The 20,059-nt window shown below is 40.3% G+C and overlaps 1 protein-coding gene across 3 annotated transcripts in view; it reads right to left on the bottom strand.

The window, feature by feature from the left end:
- LOC136885906 (squamous cell carcinoma antigen recognized by T-cells 3) overlaps positions 1-20,059 on the bottom strand; it is a 115,643-nt gene that overhangs the window by 62,421 nt on the left and 33,163 nt on the right. For all 3 annotated transcript variants that reach the window (XM_067158594.2, XM_067158595.2, XM_067158596.2), the window contains exons 8-10: positions 12,874-13,042; positions 9,261-9,419; positions 4,127-4,274 (exon numbers count right to left, since the gene is read on the bottom strand). In XM_067158594.2, coding sequence (XP_067014695.2) covers positions 4,127-4,274; positions 9,261-9,419; positions 12,874-13,042 — 476 coding nt within the window. The remainder of the gene's footprint in view (positions 1-4,126; positions 4,275-9,260; positions 9,420-12,873; positions 13,043-20,059) is intronic.

The following is a 20,059-nucleotide window of genomic DNA, read 5'->3' as shown; positions in this document are numbered from 1 at the left end:
CAGGTGCACTCCACCACTGCGCAACACACAATAATTATGAAATTTCCTGCTCGTAAATTTGCCAGAACTGCACAGTTCGGTGGTCAAACATTGTCAAGGACGCGTGTTTGCCTGGCATAAGAAGTGCAAGGAAGGAGCAGAAAGTGTGGAAAATCAGCAACATGATCACCGTCCTCGGACCAGCATTACAGATGAAAACATTTGTGCGATTAAAGACATTATTGACGACGATCGCTGGGCATGAGCGACACACTATCACTGCTGCTTATTACTATGAGGTCTTGAACAAAGCGAGGGTCGCATATCGCAAAAGACGAGACGAGACCAACCGGTTCGACAGGTCATCCTCCTCTACGACAATGCGTGGCTCCATACTGCAGCTCTGTCTCCAAGCTACAGGATATGTATGCACTGGACTACACTTGATTATCCTCCTTACAGCCCGGACTTATCGCCCTGCGATTTCCATTTGTTCGGACCGCTTAAAGAAGCTCTTGGAGGCAATGATTTGAAAATGATGAGAGTGTGGAAGAATTCATGCCCAACTGGCTGGTGACATGACCCTGTTCTTTTTACGATGATGGCATCAAAAAGCTGCCCATACGCTGGGACAAATGCATTTCCAAAGCAGGAAACTATGTGGAAAAATAAATTGTAATTGCCTTGCATTTCTCAATAAATGAATTTAAATAAAAAATAAAATCTTGTTTATATTCAATCCCTCTTGTAGAACTGTTGAGGAGAGCCTATATATTTCATAATGTGGAGACTGTTCTTGCCCTTTTGTGTTTTCTTCCTGTCGCTGCTTCTTTCCACACTATCCTGTCATGTTTATCTTGTTGTTGTTAGTCGTTTAGTCGCTTCCGACTCTCCGTGACCCCATACACTAAAGTGCGCCATTTCTTTCTGTCGTGTACTATTTTCCGAAGTCTTTCTAAATTGGGAGCCATGGCTTCCTTGATGTCATCAATCCACCTCATCCGTTGTCGCCCTCTTCTCCTGTTACCATCAGTCATCCCCAGCATTAAGGTCTTTTCGAATGAATCATGGTTTCTCATAATATGACTGAAGTACTTTAGTTTTCGTCTGAGTTATCTTATTAGAGCTGTGCAAAACAACCTGCAGACTCACGCATAAGAGATGGATCTTGCACAATATTCTTCTGTTGGAGCATTCCAATCAATGAGAGTGTGAAAAAGAAACCTTACTCAAAAAGAAGCTCTACTTCTTAGAACAATTGATGAACAGAATGCGTTTGGCCAGAATCAAACAGCTCAGAAACTTGGAAGTTCAAGTGCCTATTTCATTGGCACACTGTTGCCACATGGATTGGTTCTTAGCACAACTTTATGGTTCAGCCTTCTTCATTGCACTGTAACGGCCACTCACCTACTTGACTTCGTACGGCCGCTGTTCTCTCGTTCTCCGCTTGACTTACTCAACACGTCGCTACAAGCACTCGTGTATTTGGCCTTGTATTCTCCCTGCTGCCTCGCTTATCGCCCGACCTGCTGGACATCTCACTGCGTACTGAACTACCACTGGGTTACGTCGCTCGCTACGTCACTATCTGCTGTTTCTCGAAGCCATGTGCGCTTCACAACCTTTCTGCCGCCCGATAAATTTGTCCCCCGATCCCTCGGTCTTCAGTCCAGTGCTGATACCGAGTGAGGTTGGAGGGTCTTCCAATGAGTTCCAAGTATGTTGCTGGGAAACTCTATTTTTATTTTCTTCCAGATTGGGTGAGCAACAGAGTATCTTATTATTTATTGTTATTATTTGCCCATTGGAGTTTGGCAATCAAGCTCTAATTTTAACTTTATCTGCACGGCCAGTTTGAGTTTACATGAATGTTTTAACAAAATAATGGCAACAAGATAATACATAAGACTGAAGAGGTTAGAATGACTGAATATGGGCCTGGACTTCGCAAGCACACTATGAACTATCTTTGCACTCCACATCTTTACGTACTTGGGCGATTCCCACTGTTGTGATCCCGTCCTGCTCCATCCCCGTTGCCCTCCTTCTCTTAATTTTAAAACTGTGTTCATTTATCCTGTTCGGCTGAGGCTTGAAGTTAACTACATCTTTTTGAATTGCATCAAAAAAAGAGTTTGTAAATGGTCTAGGGCTTTCTTGTAAATACGTTATTTCTACTCAAACATTGTTCTTGTACTTTACGATATTGTGAAATGTTGAGTTTTATTCTGGTTATCTTTCGAGTGGAAAGAATATGTAGTCTTGGTTAAATTTTACTATTAATCTTCTTGTTCCCTCCATGGACCTCTCATCAATCCCAGCCTGTTTCTTGTTGGATAGCTTGCCAATGTATCTTTAAATAATTATTACATCATATGGATTACTACCTTCTACGAATTGCTGCATATAGATACATATTTGGTTCCATATACCCCCACAATTGTATCACAGCATAAAATACTCGTAATTAAGGCACATGAAGCAGAAACGGGGCTGCAACTCCGAGTGAATGATATACAGAGTCTGTTATAGGATGGTAGTGGTGGTTATTACTGTTTTAAGAGGAAGTACAACTGGGCACCCATCCTCTATTAACACTAATCACAGGGGGGTGAATGGAAGAGGTCCAACACTTTGGTATCAGCGAAAGAAAGGGAAGTACCACGAAGGGCCTTGAGTGCTCTAATACGAGGGTTGGAACTTAAATAGTGGCAACACTGCTGTGGAGACGCTATGCAACGGAATCTAATATTGTCGCTGATAGTACACGTTGGTTACATACCTACCTTACCTCAGAGCAAATGGACTCGCCCTTCCCACATCACCTGTGTGCGCACAAGCGAGAGAAACACAGTCACTTGTGAGCTAGGGGTCTAACGTAATGTTGTCACTATGTTTTCCAAACAGGAACAACGGAGACGGATCAAGATTGAATGTGCCAGAGGTCGTACAGCACGACAGTGTCATCAAGGCCTTCAAGAGACTTGCAGGGAATCTTCCTTACAGAACAGTGGCACGTTGGGTAAACGCCTTCAACGATGGTCACCAAACTGTGGTGGACATTCATCGGGCAGGTCGTCCTACGAGTGAAGAAGTGCGTGCTCTTGCTGCGTTACCGGACAGTGATCGAAACCAGAGGATTCGTGAGCATTCGCTTCAGAACAATTGCAGAGATTCGAAAAGCAGTAGACCGCTCCATTCGCACCATCAACAGAACAGGCTCTGCTAAAGGTATACTACGACTTCCACATCACTGGCAAAGGGGTATACACAACGCTGGTGACTATATTGAAGGACAGTAAAGGTTGCTAACATGTAACTCTTTTGTATCTGTTGTAAATAAATAGTTGCCACTATTTAAGTTCCAATCTTCATACCATTGAGGTTGGGAAAGAACGAGTTGACGAAGAGAGGTCAGATAGGAGAAGCCTGGCACAAGTCGAAGCGATGCCAGGACTCAGCTTAGGGCCACATGGTCGCACACCTACGCTCCCACGTCCCCTTTTAGTTGCCTCCCACGAGAGGCAGGGAACACTGTGGGTGTTATTCTACCACTGTTCAAATGTTGCCCACTTCAACTGAGCAAGTGTTCGTCACAGCAGCAGGCTCGTTCTCTGATCAAACTAGCGAAGGCGTGGAAGTGGAGAGGTATGATCTGCACAGTTCTAATTCCCATAACACTTGAACTGATATTTCTTTGTTCCTTTCCAATACTCACAATGAGGGAGACAAGTACAATCTGCACTCTTCAAATACACAGGCAGTTATCCAAAATACATTTTTTCTCACCCTTGATAAACTCACCAGGAGGGTGAGCATCAACACTCACTAAGAGGCTATCTGGACAAATCTTTAGTCTTGTTACGAGAAGAGTACAATAAGAAGAAATTAGGACAAAGACAGAAAGATGAGTACATGAGGCACAAGACTAGAAACTGTACATGACACCAAAGGTGAAAAAGACTCCAAATAATTTACATAATGGAATGTAATAAACAAGTCACCGATGTCAAACACAGAAAGATGTTTTCACTGCACAGGACAGTGTTCAGCTGATTAAGATGTTGTGTTAAGTCCTTTACACCTTGTTTTGACTATGGAAGGTAACATTATGGTTTTAAAGAACAACAAATCAGTCACTAACCTTCCTCTTGGCCGTGTCTCTCTTCTTGCCTCCTCCCTGATTCCGAGGGTCTTGATGGTGCTGGAGCTGTCTTCTTCGCTCCTCCCTTCCCACAGCCTCTGCCTCCTTGGCTGCTTGCTTCTTGCGAAGGTCTTGCACAAATTTCAGTCTGAAATACAAATAAATAAATAAGTTGCAGCCTTACAGGGAAAGGAAATGGCGTATGGATTTTAGTGGCGGGAATGTACCAGGACATGTTCGGCTCGCCAAAATATACTGTCACAATTTGGCTTTCATCTTCTAAACCTCTTGCAAGAAAGGAGAATGTACTCCAGTTTCGGTTCTCAAACACCACAGAATACAGAAAATATACAGATACGTCTTTCACCCAAACCCCTGTGAGATCTGTAACCTCCTTCTATACATGGCAGAGAAACTATTTACATTTAATTCAAGGTAAGGAATTGCAACTACTCTGAGCACAGAACTACTCATAATGAAGTTCTTCGTGAAAAATAAAAGCCTCCAAAAATGTTACTTTAATGAAGAATTAAAACATACATTCACAACCCTGGCGCTATAATCGACCTTACGTTTTTCACTTTGCTACTTTTATTTACAGCAAAATTTCATAAAAATCAGCTTTGGTTCATCAACTATTCATATGTTCATTTTGGAGCTAACAACATTGTTATTGGCTTAACGCCCCACTAACTACTTTTACAGTTTTCGGAGACGCCAAGATGGCAGTTCTTTAACGTGCCAGTAAATCTACCGACACAAGGGTGAGGTTGATTTTTTTTTTTTTTTTGGCAAGTTGATTTACGTCACACCGACACAGATAGGTCTTATGGTGACAATGGGATAGGAAAGGACTAGGAGTGGGAGGGAAGCGTCCGTGGACTTAATTAAGGTACAGCCCCAGCATTTGCTTGGTGTGAAAAGGGGAAACCACAGAAAACCATCTTCAGGGCTGCCGACAGTGGGGTTCGAGCGCGATACATTTAGAGGAACAAAATGCTTGGCAACTCTATCAGAAAGATGATGGAAAACACGATCATTTCAGTTTTAAAAGAAGTGTAACTGTATGTATTTCGACATCCAATAAAACAGTGATGTTTTCCAAAGGGAGGCCATCTAAGGAACGGAAAGTGGATGCACGTTTTGACGTAGTTGAGCGTTATGTGGCAGATCTTTCAACTCACGCTCACACGAAAAAAAACAAAACAAAGGAAGACAAGTAGTTTCATTGCAAACATTGCTCAAAGAAGTGTACTGCAATGTGCATCAAATGTAATTCTGCTCTGCAAGTTTCATGCTTTGTACAAATCCACACAAAGGCGTAATGCATGGAATCTGATTTGCGAATAGAAATTAATTATATAATTAAGAAATAAATTAACGTTCCTGAATTGACTTACATTGATTTCAAAAGTAGTGAATGAGATAGTAAATAGTAGGCACCTCATAATCTGCAGGCCTTCGGGCCGAGCAGCAGTCGAACAATATCTATTTCTATTCATGCTAAAAACTGACTATCTGTTGGGAAGGAAGACAATTCTAGATCTCCTCAGCCATCAAATACCTCGGGATTCAACTTGATCGTTCACGTTCAGTTAAAGGACACTGCCAGTCTGTTGACATTAAGGTTAGAACAGGGTACAACAGGGCGTATGTGGGGAACACATCCAGCAACTGTGCAAAATATATCTTTGGCGTAAAACAAAAGCTAAAGGTTTCTACCTATTCAATACTGTTTGTTGCAACCTTAAAAAAGTTACATACCGTATAATCCTGAATACCACCCACACTTATTTTTCCCAAAATATTGGTTCTAATGTTGGGTGCGTGTCGTATTCAAGCCATTCATTCTTATAAATATTTACTACGTTTACATGGAGTATTGAAATAGATTTGAATATGGTTACTGTACTAAATATACCACACACAAACAGGCATTCAGGTCTTATTGTGTTTTAGTTGCATTCTAGAAAACAAGTTCAATTTTTTCTCAATACGGTTCTAGTGACATGTAAACGCGAAATGTAAGATAATGAAATATGGTAAATCAAAGAATATGGGTAAATATGAAAGCCGCTGCTGCAGATGCTCTATCGTCATTTGTTTCACAAGTGTTGCTGGCATGCTGGGTGGGCGAATAGCTGATCTCACAGGATATCGTACTTTGCGAGAGTCGAGACTGTTGGTTACGGAAGTCTAAGTATAGATAAGAATGGATTCTATGTAGCATGAATTAAAATTTTTTAACAAGTGTCTAACTACACGTACCATTTTAATGTGTTGAAACTTTTTAAGTGTTATATACTGTGGCCTGTGTGTTTTAATATGTTTTACATACTCATGTTCTAATTTGTAACTTTTTACCCTGACTACTGACATTTTAATTATATGCTATTGTATACATTTCCATCCCCCATTAGACATCCGGATGCCTAATACCATAACAACTTGTGAATTGTCTAATGGCGAAAACAAATCGTGTACTAGCTGATGATGGCCGTTAAAGAGCCGAAACCGGTACTAGTTTAATCTATTAAAATAAATTGTGTATTGATTGGTGGAAAAACACATTACTTATCTATACTTTGAATCTGTCAATACGGAAAATGAAATTTATAAATAATAATACGGAAGTCTACCTCGCTCACATTCGAGTTCCGTATCTGTCCCGTGAAAGTGCTGTCTCGATAGTAAGTGATGGATTCAAAACAGCGTCTGCAGTCATTTACTGTGCGTGAAAAACTTCAAGTTTTAAGCGAAGCTGAAATACACGGAAATTGTGCCGTTGACAGAAAGTACAATACTGATGAATCGTGTATTCGTGATTGGTGGAAGAAGGAAAAATTCTAAAATGTAATGGCGATCGCAGAGCGTTCCGCGGCGGAGTGCAGTGTTTCCAGAAATTGAAGAATGACTCCACAAATTTGTGATAGAAGAACGTAAGTTAGGATATGGTGTTTCCAGTGAAACGTGTCAATTGAAAGCACTAGAGATCTCGAAAGAACTCAAAACACAGGGTTTTACTGCAAGCCGCGATGGATCCGAAACTTTTATCGGAGAAAGGGATTGCGAATTCGGAGACGTACGTCTATTTGACAACGTCTCCCTGGGGCATATGAAGAAAAATTAATGGCCTCTCAGCGTCACATTATTCATTTAAGGAAGCAAAATTCTTATTTGCTGTTGTAAATTGGGAATGCAGACCAGACACCTGTCTATTTTGAAATGACGGAAAATACAGTGGATACGAAGGTTTCTAAAGTGTAACCATCAGAACAGGTGGTGACAAAAATCAACGATGCAGGGTAATTTGTGCGTATTAGCAGATGGAACCAAATCCCTCATGTGGTTCTGAAAAGGAAAACACTTCCGCAAGGAAACTGGCCGTCCGATCTCGTTAGAGCACGAGTTCGGCTAGATGGACGGTGCGTTAGTTGAGGACTGGGTGAAGTGCGTTTGGCAACGTCGCCCGGGAGCTTTGTTAAAAAATGAAACATGCTTGTGTTGGACAGTTAGCGAGGACATACAACCGACGCCGGAAAAGATATGATGAGGAAAGGAAAAACCGATCTTGCGATAATTCCCGGAGGACTCACGTCTATTCTACAGCTGTTGGATGTGTGTGTGAATCAGCCTTTCAAAACTGCAATGAAACCGTTGTACAATGAATGGATGTCTGATGGTGATCACGCGTTAACACCAACCGGACGAGTAAAGAGGCCTGACGTGGGACTAATATGCAGCTGGATCAAGACCGCATGGGCGCGCATTACCAATGATCTAGTGTCCAAAAGCTTTAAGAAATGTGGAATTTCAAATTCAGTAGACGGCAGTGAGGACGACTATTTGTGGAAAGATGCCCCAGCGACGAAAGTTCCTATGGTGAAACTTCAGATGACGACGGTGAATTGTGAATGATCTGAGTATTGGACCGATTTTATTTACGATTTTTGTGATTATTTCATTAATTGTAAGCTGTTTGAATTTATATTCGTGGTTTATTTGAAGAAAATTAAATAGGTATGTAAGTTAATTGATTTTTATTTTTTTCCCATATTTTTCAGTCTCAAATTTAGGGTGCGGGCCTTATTCGGTGGCGCATGGTATTCAGGATTATACGGTATATTTGTTGAAAATGTTGAAATGGTATTTTACACATGTGGTTTAGCACCACGCCCTGTTTGACGGCAATCTGATGGGAAAGATGTAGTGGACAATCGCCATCTTCTGTTCAGTTACCCAGCAGTAATACGTTGTCTCAAGTCATGGAGGAGTATATGAACAACATCAAGCCTGCAAGCGCTCTGAGAAACCAGTACTGGAGCAACAGTCGACACTACTCGACTGGAATAATCCAACAGAGGGGAGAGGATTACAATTTATGCTTCACAACCATAACTGGTATGGAGGATGCTTAATAGGATAAGAACTTGTAAGGCAAGAACTACGGTCATACACAAAATGATGCCTGTGACTGCAGTGCACTCCAAGATCTGGAACATCTGTACCACTGCACAATTTACCCTGGGGAAAGCCAGAATATTTTGACGTAATCAGTGACAAGCCTATAGTAGTTGCTTTATACTGGAGTGACTTTAACATTTGAGGAGAATCAGATACAATCATCACTACTAAACACTACTAAACCCTAAAAACATGGAAAAGCATTGTTTGGACAAATGAGATAAAGTACCAGTTACTAATGTATCGATCGACAAGGTGGAAAATAAAAAATACTTAGTTGTTAATCTGTTCAAGTGCGATACGGACCATGAAGTTGATTTTATGTAAACCAGTAAATACTATCGACACGAGGCTGACGTATCTGAGCACCTTCAAATACCATCGGAGTGAGCCCGGATCAAACCTGCCAAGGTTGGGGTGAGAAGGCTGGCGCCTTGACCGTCACAGCCACTCGACCCGGCTATCTCTAAATCAATTGCTCGTTAGCATATTCAGTAAAAGAAAAATAATACACAGAAAATTCTGCACAGTATTTCATCAAACTTCCATGCACCTCGCTCTTTTGCAGAGGAAATTACCAACAATATTCTGCAGTAACTCATGAAGATAGAACACAACCACCTGAACATAAGAAATCCAGGCTTTCAATAATCAGGTGTAATGGACTCACCTTGCCTTATATTTAGCTTCACACGCCTCAAAAGACTCCAAAGTGCCCTCGTCCCTCTCGAAGTTGAGCCAAGCCTCTCCGATGCTCTCAGGCCAATCCTGGACCGAAGCGAGAGCTCGCTGGAATAAGCGTCTCAGATGTTTCGTGTCTCCGTAGCACCTACAAAGAGAACAGCAGGTGTGCTAAACATACCTTGCAGTTAAGTGGGATGTGGGCTGAATAAATCACTTAACCCTCTACTGCATAAATTATTTTCGGTTTCCATTTGGTGATGAAAATTTCAAGTTTTCCACTTGCGTTCAGTGTCAGATTTACCAAGAATTCTTAACTGGGGCTAATACCTTAACACTCTTATGTGATGTGGTTTGCCATAATGGAATGTAACGATTATTCGCAATTTTACACCAAGCTTTTAACGTTCAAAGACCAAATATTACTGCCTATTGGCAATGGGTACATAAATGAAAAGCGCAAGTATACTTGCACAGCCATAGGTCGGTAATGTCTTTGATGTTGAGCCAGAGTACTCCTAAAGCCTGTGGTAACGTGATGGAGAGGGCCTAAGGAAAATGAACGGTTGTAGGTACGGGTGTCTGTTGACGGGGTGGATGTAGTACCTGTATCCTATTATGTAAAAAAGACAAAGAAAAGAAAAAAAGGTATACAACCAAAACTGGCCAGGACGTTTCTGTGGGGACTGAAAAAAAAAAATTCCTAAAGAAGGGACGTGCTAAAAAAATTACGCTGTTAAATTTAAGGTTAGATTTAAACGAAAAAATAATTACAATGAAAACAAAGAAACAAGTGTTTACAATTATAATTAATGAAATAAATAAATAATACATTTTAAGAACACCAACACAGTAAAACTTCAAGGAAAAACGTTCTTAGAAACGCGAACTATAGGCTACACGTCGCTGACAATTATCTCTAAAGTTATAACAGGAATAAAGCCTCCGTGGCTCAGGCGGCAGCCTCCTCCCACTGGGTTCCGTGGTTCAAATCCCGGTCACTCCATGTGAGATTTGTGCTGGTCAAAGCAGAGGCGGGACAGGTTTTTCTCCGGGTACTCCAGTTTACCCTGTCATCTTTCATTCCAGCAACACCCTCCAATATCATTTCATTTCTATAGACATGATACTGTATAGGCTTTTGGGCTTATGCCGTGTCAAGAAAATAAGGTGAAATTCTTTACATTTCGCAGAGAACTGTGCTATGCGTCCTCAGAAGAAATCTCGACTGTCCACGAGAAAGGCTTCTTAAACAATGACACTTTAAAATTTAGACATTATAATAGAAGTCGAAATGGTACGTTCATTGGCCAACAGATGGCTCCCAAGGACGTGGCACAACGCTAGCGTTCGAAGCGGAAGCTAACCGAACCATAAAATCAGTCTAAGCGGTTCAGATAACGTGTGTACATAATATATGACATTGACAGATGTACGATATAGACACAAGCCTGGAATGAAACATCTGGCGACGAGGAACTTACGAATTTGGAAAACACCGAGACGAAATAACAATAGTGAAAGGACAAGGAAGGGAACTACCTACGTAAATTCTTAATGGCTGGCAACCAGGTATTTACTTAATTGATAGCTGGTGTCCCTGTTGAAATTGTTAGGATTTCTACGTATTTCCACAGCTTCCCGTATAATCCTGGACCTGTAGTGTCTAGTGTGGGTAAGAGCTCAAGCATCTTGGAACATGACATCATGAGCCAACGATAGAGCGCGCTCAGCTATTGCCGATTTGTCTGGTTGGTTGATACAGGTACCAATGGACCGGCATGTTTGGCCAATGTATAACTTACCGCAATTACAGGGAATTTTGTACACACCAGGATGTAAAAGTGGGGACAATTTGTCCTTGGTTTTACTCAGACTGTGAGCAATTTTAGTGGCAGTGCCAAACACTGTTTTTATATTGTGTTTGCGCAGGAGCTGTGGTGTTGTGAATATAAGGCAAGTAGGCGGTTTCCTTCACTTCTTCCTTCTGTGAGCTTTGCTTGGTCGTTTCTCGACAGCCGACACAATTCCTATTCTCCCCACAAGATGGAGGTTTCATTCATTCGATCTCTGACCCGGTCGAAGGACTGGAAACAGGCTGTGGATTTTCATTTATAACAGGAAAGTCCAACATCTGGGTGATTTGCACACATTTCGCGTGTAGTTTAGCACCCACTTTCTCAATAAACTTTAATTTTTGATCATCTATAAACTTCTCCATAATTGAATGTCCTGCAAACCATTACGCATAAGTACAGTAGGAATAATTTACATACACAAGTCACTCAGGCCTCTTTCAGATGGCGCGAAGTAAAATGCTCCCGTGTGTATGCGCGGGTTCACCCGCTTTCGCTGACTCACACACACAACGGATCGAGTAGTGCAAAACTCTCTGCACTTTCCAGCGGATCCTTTTCAACAATCTTTTCAGTGTGGTATTAAATAGGGACCATCACAGTCTTCGTTTACCTTCTACATTTAAGAAAATATAAAAATACGGAACGCTCTATTATTTTTTTCAGTAACTCTTCATGTCTATGTATATAGCCTATTATATGATCCTGCTGTCTTTTTATTTGTCATAAAACACCTCGTCATTCGTGACTGATGCTTCCTGTAGCTGTAGGCTACCAAATCCCCACCCAGGCCATTCGTTGCTGCTGCATCGTGCGCGCAACGTAGCCGTGAAAGCTAATTTATTCTTCTTATGGAGGGAATATAACGAACATGCTAAAGAGCGACGTAAATGTGCTATCCCGGTTTCAGTAACATGTATTTAATAGGTCATGGACTGGAACTTCGGAATAATGACATAATAACCAGGGAAACTCGCTAGAGTGGGACATCTTAACCAGATTCGACTGTATGTGTTTGACTGACTGTACAGTTGAGGTGTGCCGTAAAAATATGCCTGTCCATAGGTGAAAAGTGAGATGTTGAAACACTATGCAGTGGAGGGTTGAAGCATAAATACACTCCAGTATCTATAAAATACGTCTGAAGAGAAGCAGTTAAGTAAGGTAGGAGGATAAAAAACTACACACACACAAAAAAATTGGTTCATAATCAAAGCTTCATCCATTGAGTTTATTCCAGATTTAGCTTTAATCTCCCTCTGTCATTGTTCCCATCTATGGCGATTTTTAGATAGCGTTTTAATTCTGTAATTTTTAGCTAAGGATGGCCTAATTGCTCCAAAACATGTCCTGAATGTAGACTATCGAATCAGAATAGTGTAAATAAGTACTGAACATGTGGAACCAAATATTATATTTCTATCAAGGAATAAAAATCAACTTATGGAAAGTCGAGTTGCTTACACTGAATGTGACCAATCATCATCCGTATTGATTTCTTGATTGTCAATGTAAATGCCTTGCAAGAAATTCAAATTTTTATGTAGAATAACACAGTATCATTAAGACAAACAAATGACCCATAAAAAGGGAAAATATTACATGATAACCTTAATACAGTGAAGTCGTGTGCACATTTATCTATAACTCAAATTTTTGTTAACTCGAAGTATTTTAACCCTCCGTAAGCTCTTTGGGAAACTGAAATTCAACTGTATTATTGTGTTTCAGTAACAATGAACCTACTTTTCCAGGGAGATGTACTCGAGCCACATGGTCGCCACTTTGTCGTGGCCCTGACTGAAGATGTCATTCCACAATTTTCTGGTCGCCTCCATGTCCCGAAAATGTATAGCCTCGACTCGAGCCCAGGACTGGAGTATGGAGCACGTTGGGTCACCGTTCAGCCCGAAGTCTGCCAACACAGGATAAACACATACAGGAATACCGAGATGCACAATTAGAAACAGGATGTGTATAGAAAGATAGGAACATACAGCAGAATAGTGCGAGGAGGAGAGCAGGATAAACATACGGACTAAAGGGTAAGGACAGGGCCGTTTCCTCATCAATCCTAGTTCTTCCTAATCTGTTTCTTCTCAGCCCCAGCAAGCTCGTTTCTGCTTCCACATTTTCAGTTTGCACATCTGTTTGTTCCATTACACTGACAGTTACAAGCAATCGAAAGGAACAAACAAGTATCATATCCAGTCACAAACAGAACGACATGAATAAAAATAGAAACACACAACAGGATATAGAGAATAACAGGTCACAGAGTGAAGAAAGGAGACAAGGACAAACAATCACCGCGTCTTCATGCACGTCGATCATGTCTCTTCTCAACAATTCAAATTCTTCTCAGCCCCGATGAGCTCACACCCTCGTCCACACTGAGAGACAGGCTACAGGTATTTCTTAAATGCACCTTTGACCGCCTCTGTGGATAGACATAGACAGTGTGCCGTCCTTCAGATCCCCAGAATTCAAGTTAAAACCCAACAAAGGTAGTCAGGAGTTCTCTTTCTATTTGATGATGATGATGCTTGTTGTTTAAAGGGGCCTAACATCTAGGTCATCGGCCCCTAATGGTACGAAATGTAATGAAAATTTATAGGTTCAAAATCATCCACTGACCAGAATAAAAAACATGATGATGAAGAATGAATGGATATGAGTTTAAAACAATCAGTGAATCCGACCCAGAAACTATCATAAACAATAGTATTACTGACCAAAAGACTGCTTACAAAGCACAATCCTGAATCGAGGAGGATTGTTGTCTAAAGGAGCCCAAAATCCAAGTCAACGGCCCCTCATAATGGTACTTATCGCTAGTAAAGGGGAACCATGGTATTTGTCATGTTGTGTAGTGTAAACTCACGGTGTTCCACACATTATGGTACTACTCACAAGTATTGTACGTCGCACAGGTATCGCTGACCTATGGTGTTCCTCACAATGGTACTGGAAACCCACAGTGAACCACTCTCTGCTGCTACTAATCACAAACCTATTGTGTACCTAACATAGTGGTACTACTCGCAAGTAAAGACGACCCATGGTGTTCCCGTAAGAATAAATTGGCAATATATCAAGTAAATTATATTACATAAGTCTCAGCCACGTAGTGGCCATCTTCAGTCAAATAAATTTAATAGATTATGTGATAACTAAAACATATGTATAACAAAGACAATGTAGCAGGAATAATTATGACATTAAATTACATATAATAACAACATTTATGGTTATGGTCTTTAAGTAAGATTCTTCTTCTTCTTCTTTTATGACCACATAGGATCACTTTAGTCAGTCCGTCGTTCAGGTCTCTTTGAAGGGATTGTTCGGGCTTTGCGGTCCTCCCAGTACTTCTTCAGACGCTCCGATCTTCGTGCCCTTTCCTCAGTTGAAAATGTGCGTGTTGTTGGTTTGTTTTGTGTAAGGGTAAAGCGGAGGTTTGTATTCTTGAGTTTTGTATTCAATTTTATCTTATTTTTGGTGTCTCCTGTTCTAAGGCCTATTTCCTTCAGATCCTCTCTTACTTCTCTGATCCATTTACATCCTGTTGTGGTATTTTTTGAGACGAGATTGTGTTGTACTAGTTGTTTCAGAACTCTCGAGTCCTGCATCCTCATGATATGTCCAAAGAATCCCAGTCTCCTCTTACGCATAGTATCTGTAATGGGTTCTAGCTCTTTGTACACGACTTCGTTAGGTATTAACCGCCACTGTCCATCTTTCTGATATTTTTTGTTGATACAGGTTCTTCCAATCCTCCTTTCAATTTTCTGAAGTCTGTCAGTCTTTGATTGTTTATTCAGGTAAAAGAGTGTTTCTGCTGCATATGTAGCTTCCGGTTTTATAACTGTGTTGTAGTGTTTTATTTTTGTATTTATTGATAGACATTTCTTTTTGTAGATATCCCATGTTAATTTTTGTGCTTTAGCTAATCTATTTGTTCTTACTTGGATTGAGATTTTTTCATTTAAGTTATGTGTTATTACTTCTCCAAGATATTTAAACTGAGTTACTATTTTGATTTTATTACCATTTATGGTGACTTCTTTTAGCTGTGTTGGTTTTTGGGGCATAATTTCTGTTTTTTCAAATGATATTTTGAGGCCAATTTTATTTGCAATGTTTTGAAGTTCTGATATCTGGGTTTTTGCTTCTTTTATGTCCACTGCTAGTAATGCTAAATCGTCAGCAAAACCCAGGCAATTTGTTTTGATTTTTCGGCCAATCTTTATTTTGGGGGGACATTTTCTAAACCATTCCCTCATTACCATTTCTAGAGCACAGTTAAATAATAGTGGTGAGAGCCCATCTCCCTGCCGTAGTCCAGTTTTAATTTCAAATGTCTCTGATGTTTCACCCCTAAACTTCACTTTTGACTTGGTATTGGTGAGAGTCAATTTTATCATGTTTATTAATTTGGGGTGTAGTCCAAGGTGTCTTAAAATTTTAAACAGAGATAAGCTTTCTTGAAATCTACAAATGTTATCACCATATCTCTGTTTCTTCTCCTGTTATAGTCCATTATCAACTTAAGACTCATGATCTGATCAGGACAGCTCCTCCAGGGTCTGAAACCTCCTTGATATTCTCCTAGTTCTTTCTCAAGTTGTAAACTTATCCTATTTTCACACCAGGCAAATGCTGGGGCTGTACCTTAATTAAGGCCACGGCCGCTTCCTTCCAACTCCCAGGCCTTTCCTATCCCATCGTCGCCATAAGACCTATCTGTGTCGGTGCGACGTAAAGCCCCTAGCAAAAAAAAAAAAAAAAACTTATCCTATTAAGGATGATTATTGAAAATATTTTGTATGTTATATCTAGGAGAGAGATTCCCCTGTAGTTATTAGGGTCGGTTTTGTCCCCTTTTTTGTGCAGAGGATGAATGAGGGCTGTTGTCCAGTGTTCTGGTAGTTCTTCTTTAATCCAGATAGAGACAAGTTGTTGATGGAGGGCAACTTTTGCTGAGTTTCCTGCATATTTCCAGATTTCCGCAAAGGTCTGATCTTCTCCTGGCGCTTTGTAGTTTTTTAATTTATTCAGAGCCTGGTAGACTTCCTTTATTGTGGGGGGATTGATGTTTTCTGGTGATGTTTTTATCGGGGTGTTGGTGTCCAAATGAAGGAGTTCTGTAGGTTCCTCACAATTTAAAAGCTTGTTGAAATGTTTAGCCAGAATTTCTGCATTGTCTTTATTGTTATGGGCCAGCTTACCATCTTCATCCTTCATCAGTAGGGTCGGGGGTTCATATTTTTGGAGCTGCTTTCTGAAGGTTTTGTAGTAGTCCCTTGATTTAGTTTTACTGAACTGTTCTTCAATTAACTGCAGGGTGTCCTTATGTTGTCTTTTTATTCTTCTTAAGACTTGGGTAGTTTCTTTTCTCTGTTTTACTAGCTTTTGATTCTATTAGTATAAATTTTGTTATTATATGTAATTTAATGTTATAATTATTCATGCAACATTGTCTTTGCCTGTTATACATATGTTTTAGTTATGACATAATCTGTTCAATTTATTTGACTGAAGATGGCCACTAAGTGGCTGAGACATATATCACTTACTTGATATATTGTATTCTTATAATTGCACTTCAATATGGAACAAAAATGAAATTTATAACTTATAACCACAGTGTTCCCTGCATGATGGTACTAATCATAAGTAGTGTCATGGTTCTAATACATCCTCCCTTGGTCACCCCTTTTAGTCGCCTCTTCCGACAGGCAGGGGATACTGTGGGTGTATTCTTTGTCTGCGTCCCCGACCCACAGGGGAAATTTTCTATTTGTTTTATGCTAGGAGTGGGAAGAAAACGATCGTGGTATTAAATAATTTGCAACCCCGGTATTAACCTGGTGTGAAAATGCGAAATCATGAAAAACCATCTTCAAAGCTGCTGACAGAGGGGATTGAACCCACTGCCTCCCTAATGCAGGCTCGGTATTGTCAAATTAAAAATGCCTGCACACACAGTACTGAGCTGTATACACTGTAAGAGATGTAATAATCTCACACAAATTCTGTAATATATTGGAAGGCAATGACATTTAAACATTCTCAAATGTCACCAAACTCAAGATTGATGGTGGTATGGATGGCGGTGATTATTGTTTTAAGAGGAAGTACAACTGAGCAACCATCCTCTATGAAACGCTAATCTGAGAGAAAAACAAATGTATTGCCCGAAGAAAGACAAGGGCCATGAAGGATTGAGCCTACAAGGGTTTACACAGAAAGGGGGGGGAAGAGAAAAAAGAGAACATTGGAGATATGGAGATGTGAGAGAGATAGAGAGAGAACTACAGACCCCACTGAATTCCAGAAACGGTTTCTCAATTTATTTATTTTATTTTAATATTTCAGCCAACATAGGACTACTTTAGTCAGGTTTATGGAGGTTTATCTTCTTTTTGTCAGCCCAATACTGTTTCATCCTCTCTGTTTCTGGAATCACTCTTCCTATTCTCTGCTTGTTGATTTTCATCTGTAGTCTAGTGTGTTGATCTTTCAATATCTTGAGTGTATTTATTTTTATATTTTAAATCTTCTATTGTAAAATGTAACTCTCTCATGCTGTCTTTTAAGTTCTGTGATCCATCTAATATTATTCTTACTCTTGAAAATAAAAATCCACAGCCTGTTTTCAGTCAGTGACCGGGTCAGGAATGGAATGAATGAAGCCCCCATCTAGCGACAAGGATAGGAACTGTGCCGACTGCCGAAGCCTATTGCACTCCTCTGGAGCAATGATTAATGAATGGCAGATGAAATTAAATGATACTGGAGTGTGTTGCTGGAATTAAAAGATAACGGAAAACCGGAGTACCCGTAGAAAAACCTGTCCCACCTCCGCTTTGTCCAGCACAAATATCGCATGGAATGGCCGAGATCTGAACCACGGAACCCAGCGGTGAGAGGCCAGCGCACTGCCGCCTAAGCCATGGAGGCTCCCTATTCTTACATAATTCTTCTATTATTTTTCTACTGATTCTATTTTATGGCAACCGTATTAGATGCCCTCAGAATGATATTCTTTCTTTTTCATTTTTTTGGTTTGTTTTACAATTTTCTGTACATTGCACCGACAGAGATATGTCTTATGGCAAGGATGGGACAGGAGGTGGAACAAAGCGGACGTGGCGTTAATTAAGGTACAGCCCTACCATTTGCCTGGTATGGAAATGGGAAACCACAGAAAACCATCTTCATGGCTGCCAACAGTGGGATTCAAACCCAATATCGCCTGGATGCAAGCTCACAGCTGCGTGCCCCTCACCGCATGGCCAACTCGCCCAGTCGTTTCTCAATCATTTATATTATTAATTTAGAACAACAAAGTCTAACACAATTTCTGCCTTCCCCACTTAAGAAGGTTCCTGAAGGTAATGTCCATAAAGATGGGTTCTCAGATTAGATATTGAGTCTTTTAAGGCCATTAAGGCAATCCTGCATAAGGACTCTTTATTGAAACCTAAGGCTTAAGGGCCCCCATAGGTGCAGACTTGTCTCCGGAAGGTAAGTCAGAAGTATGCAGTTGCCCACACATGCGCAGACTAAGTGATTTACCAAGGTAGTTGAATATGCACTCAGCTATTTTCTGCTTAAGATTACGCGCTTCGGATATTTGAGAATGTTATATGGATTGAAATTAATTAGGCAGTTAGAACGGAATGAGTTGTTACTCGGATTTAATGTTGTGCTCTGCAAGAAGACACACAAGAAAAGATTGCATTTTCATCTTCGTAAGTTACCACGTTTAATGAATTAATATTATTGGTTTTTATGTCCCGCTAACTACTTTTGACGATTTTTGGAGACGCCAAGGTGCCAGAATTTTGTCCCACGGGAGTTCTTGTACGTGCCAGTAAATCCACAGACACAAGACTTACATATTCGAGCCCCTTCAAATACTACCAAACTGAGCCAGGATTGAACCTGCCAAACTGGGCTCAGAAGACCAGCGCCTCAACAGTCTGAGCCACTCAGCCCGGCGATTACCATGGTTACATTTTCTGCTGCAACTCTTGTCACAAAGTCTCCGGTTGAATTCAAGCAATGCCAGAATGTCAGGCACTTGCCTGCAGACTTACCTCCAAGTCTGTATGGACCTATTTAGAGTAACTTTGAATACAGCAGAGAAATGGTTCTTCTAGCTCCTTGAGACGCACAGTTGGATCAACTACCTAATTGGGCCATAAGAGGTTAGAATTTTTTGGCAAGGTGAGAACCCAAAAAGTGGTATTCTAAAACAAGAAAATCAGTGGTTTTACACACACAATTCAGTATTTTGAAACTATACATAACTGAAGAATGCAGTGAGTAAAATGAGCATAATTCATTATCATCCTAGTTAATACTGAAGTACAGTAATGTCAACGTTTTCCCCACAGTTCAATTTCATTAAGATCATCCTTTCCAATTCTTTCAAACCAATGATAATTGCAGTCTTGGTCAGACTGAAACCAAAGTTCAACTTTTTACATTCTTTGCGAGGTCTTGATTTACTGCTAACTAGCTGGTGTGCACGTACTTCGCTACGGAATTCTACATGATGTCATGTACATGTGAATAAGCTTCTATTAAAATGAATTAATAACATATGTATTTAAAAATTAAATTTTAGGTGCCTTCCCCTAAACTACCATTTCATTCAGCATGAGTAAAATTATGTATCGCCTAGATTGTAAAGCCTTATTGCCCAACTTCAAATCCTGATTTTCATTAAATTCTTTTCAGCCATTTTTTCGTGATACACATACATATAGACATTACGGAAAATTAAAAAGTGCATTTCCCTGTCACTGTGGACATGACCGATACAGAAATACTATTCTCTTCTAATTCCGAGCAATATACAGACAAAACTCTTATTTTATATATATAGATTCAACAGTTTCTGCAAGGTCATGCTTTA

Source organism: Anabrus simplex, chromosome X (assembly GCF_040414725.1).
Source record: "Anabrus simplex isolate iqAnaSimp1 chromosome X, ASM4041472v1, whole genome shotgun sequence".
Lineage (NCBI taxonomy): Eukaryota > Metazoa > Arthropoda > Insecta > Orthoptera > Tettigoniidae > Anabrus > Anabrus simplex.
This window is presented reverse-complemented; position numbering and strand designations above follow the sequence as displayed.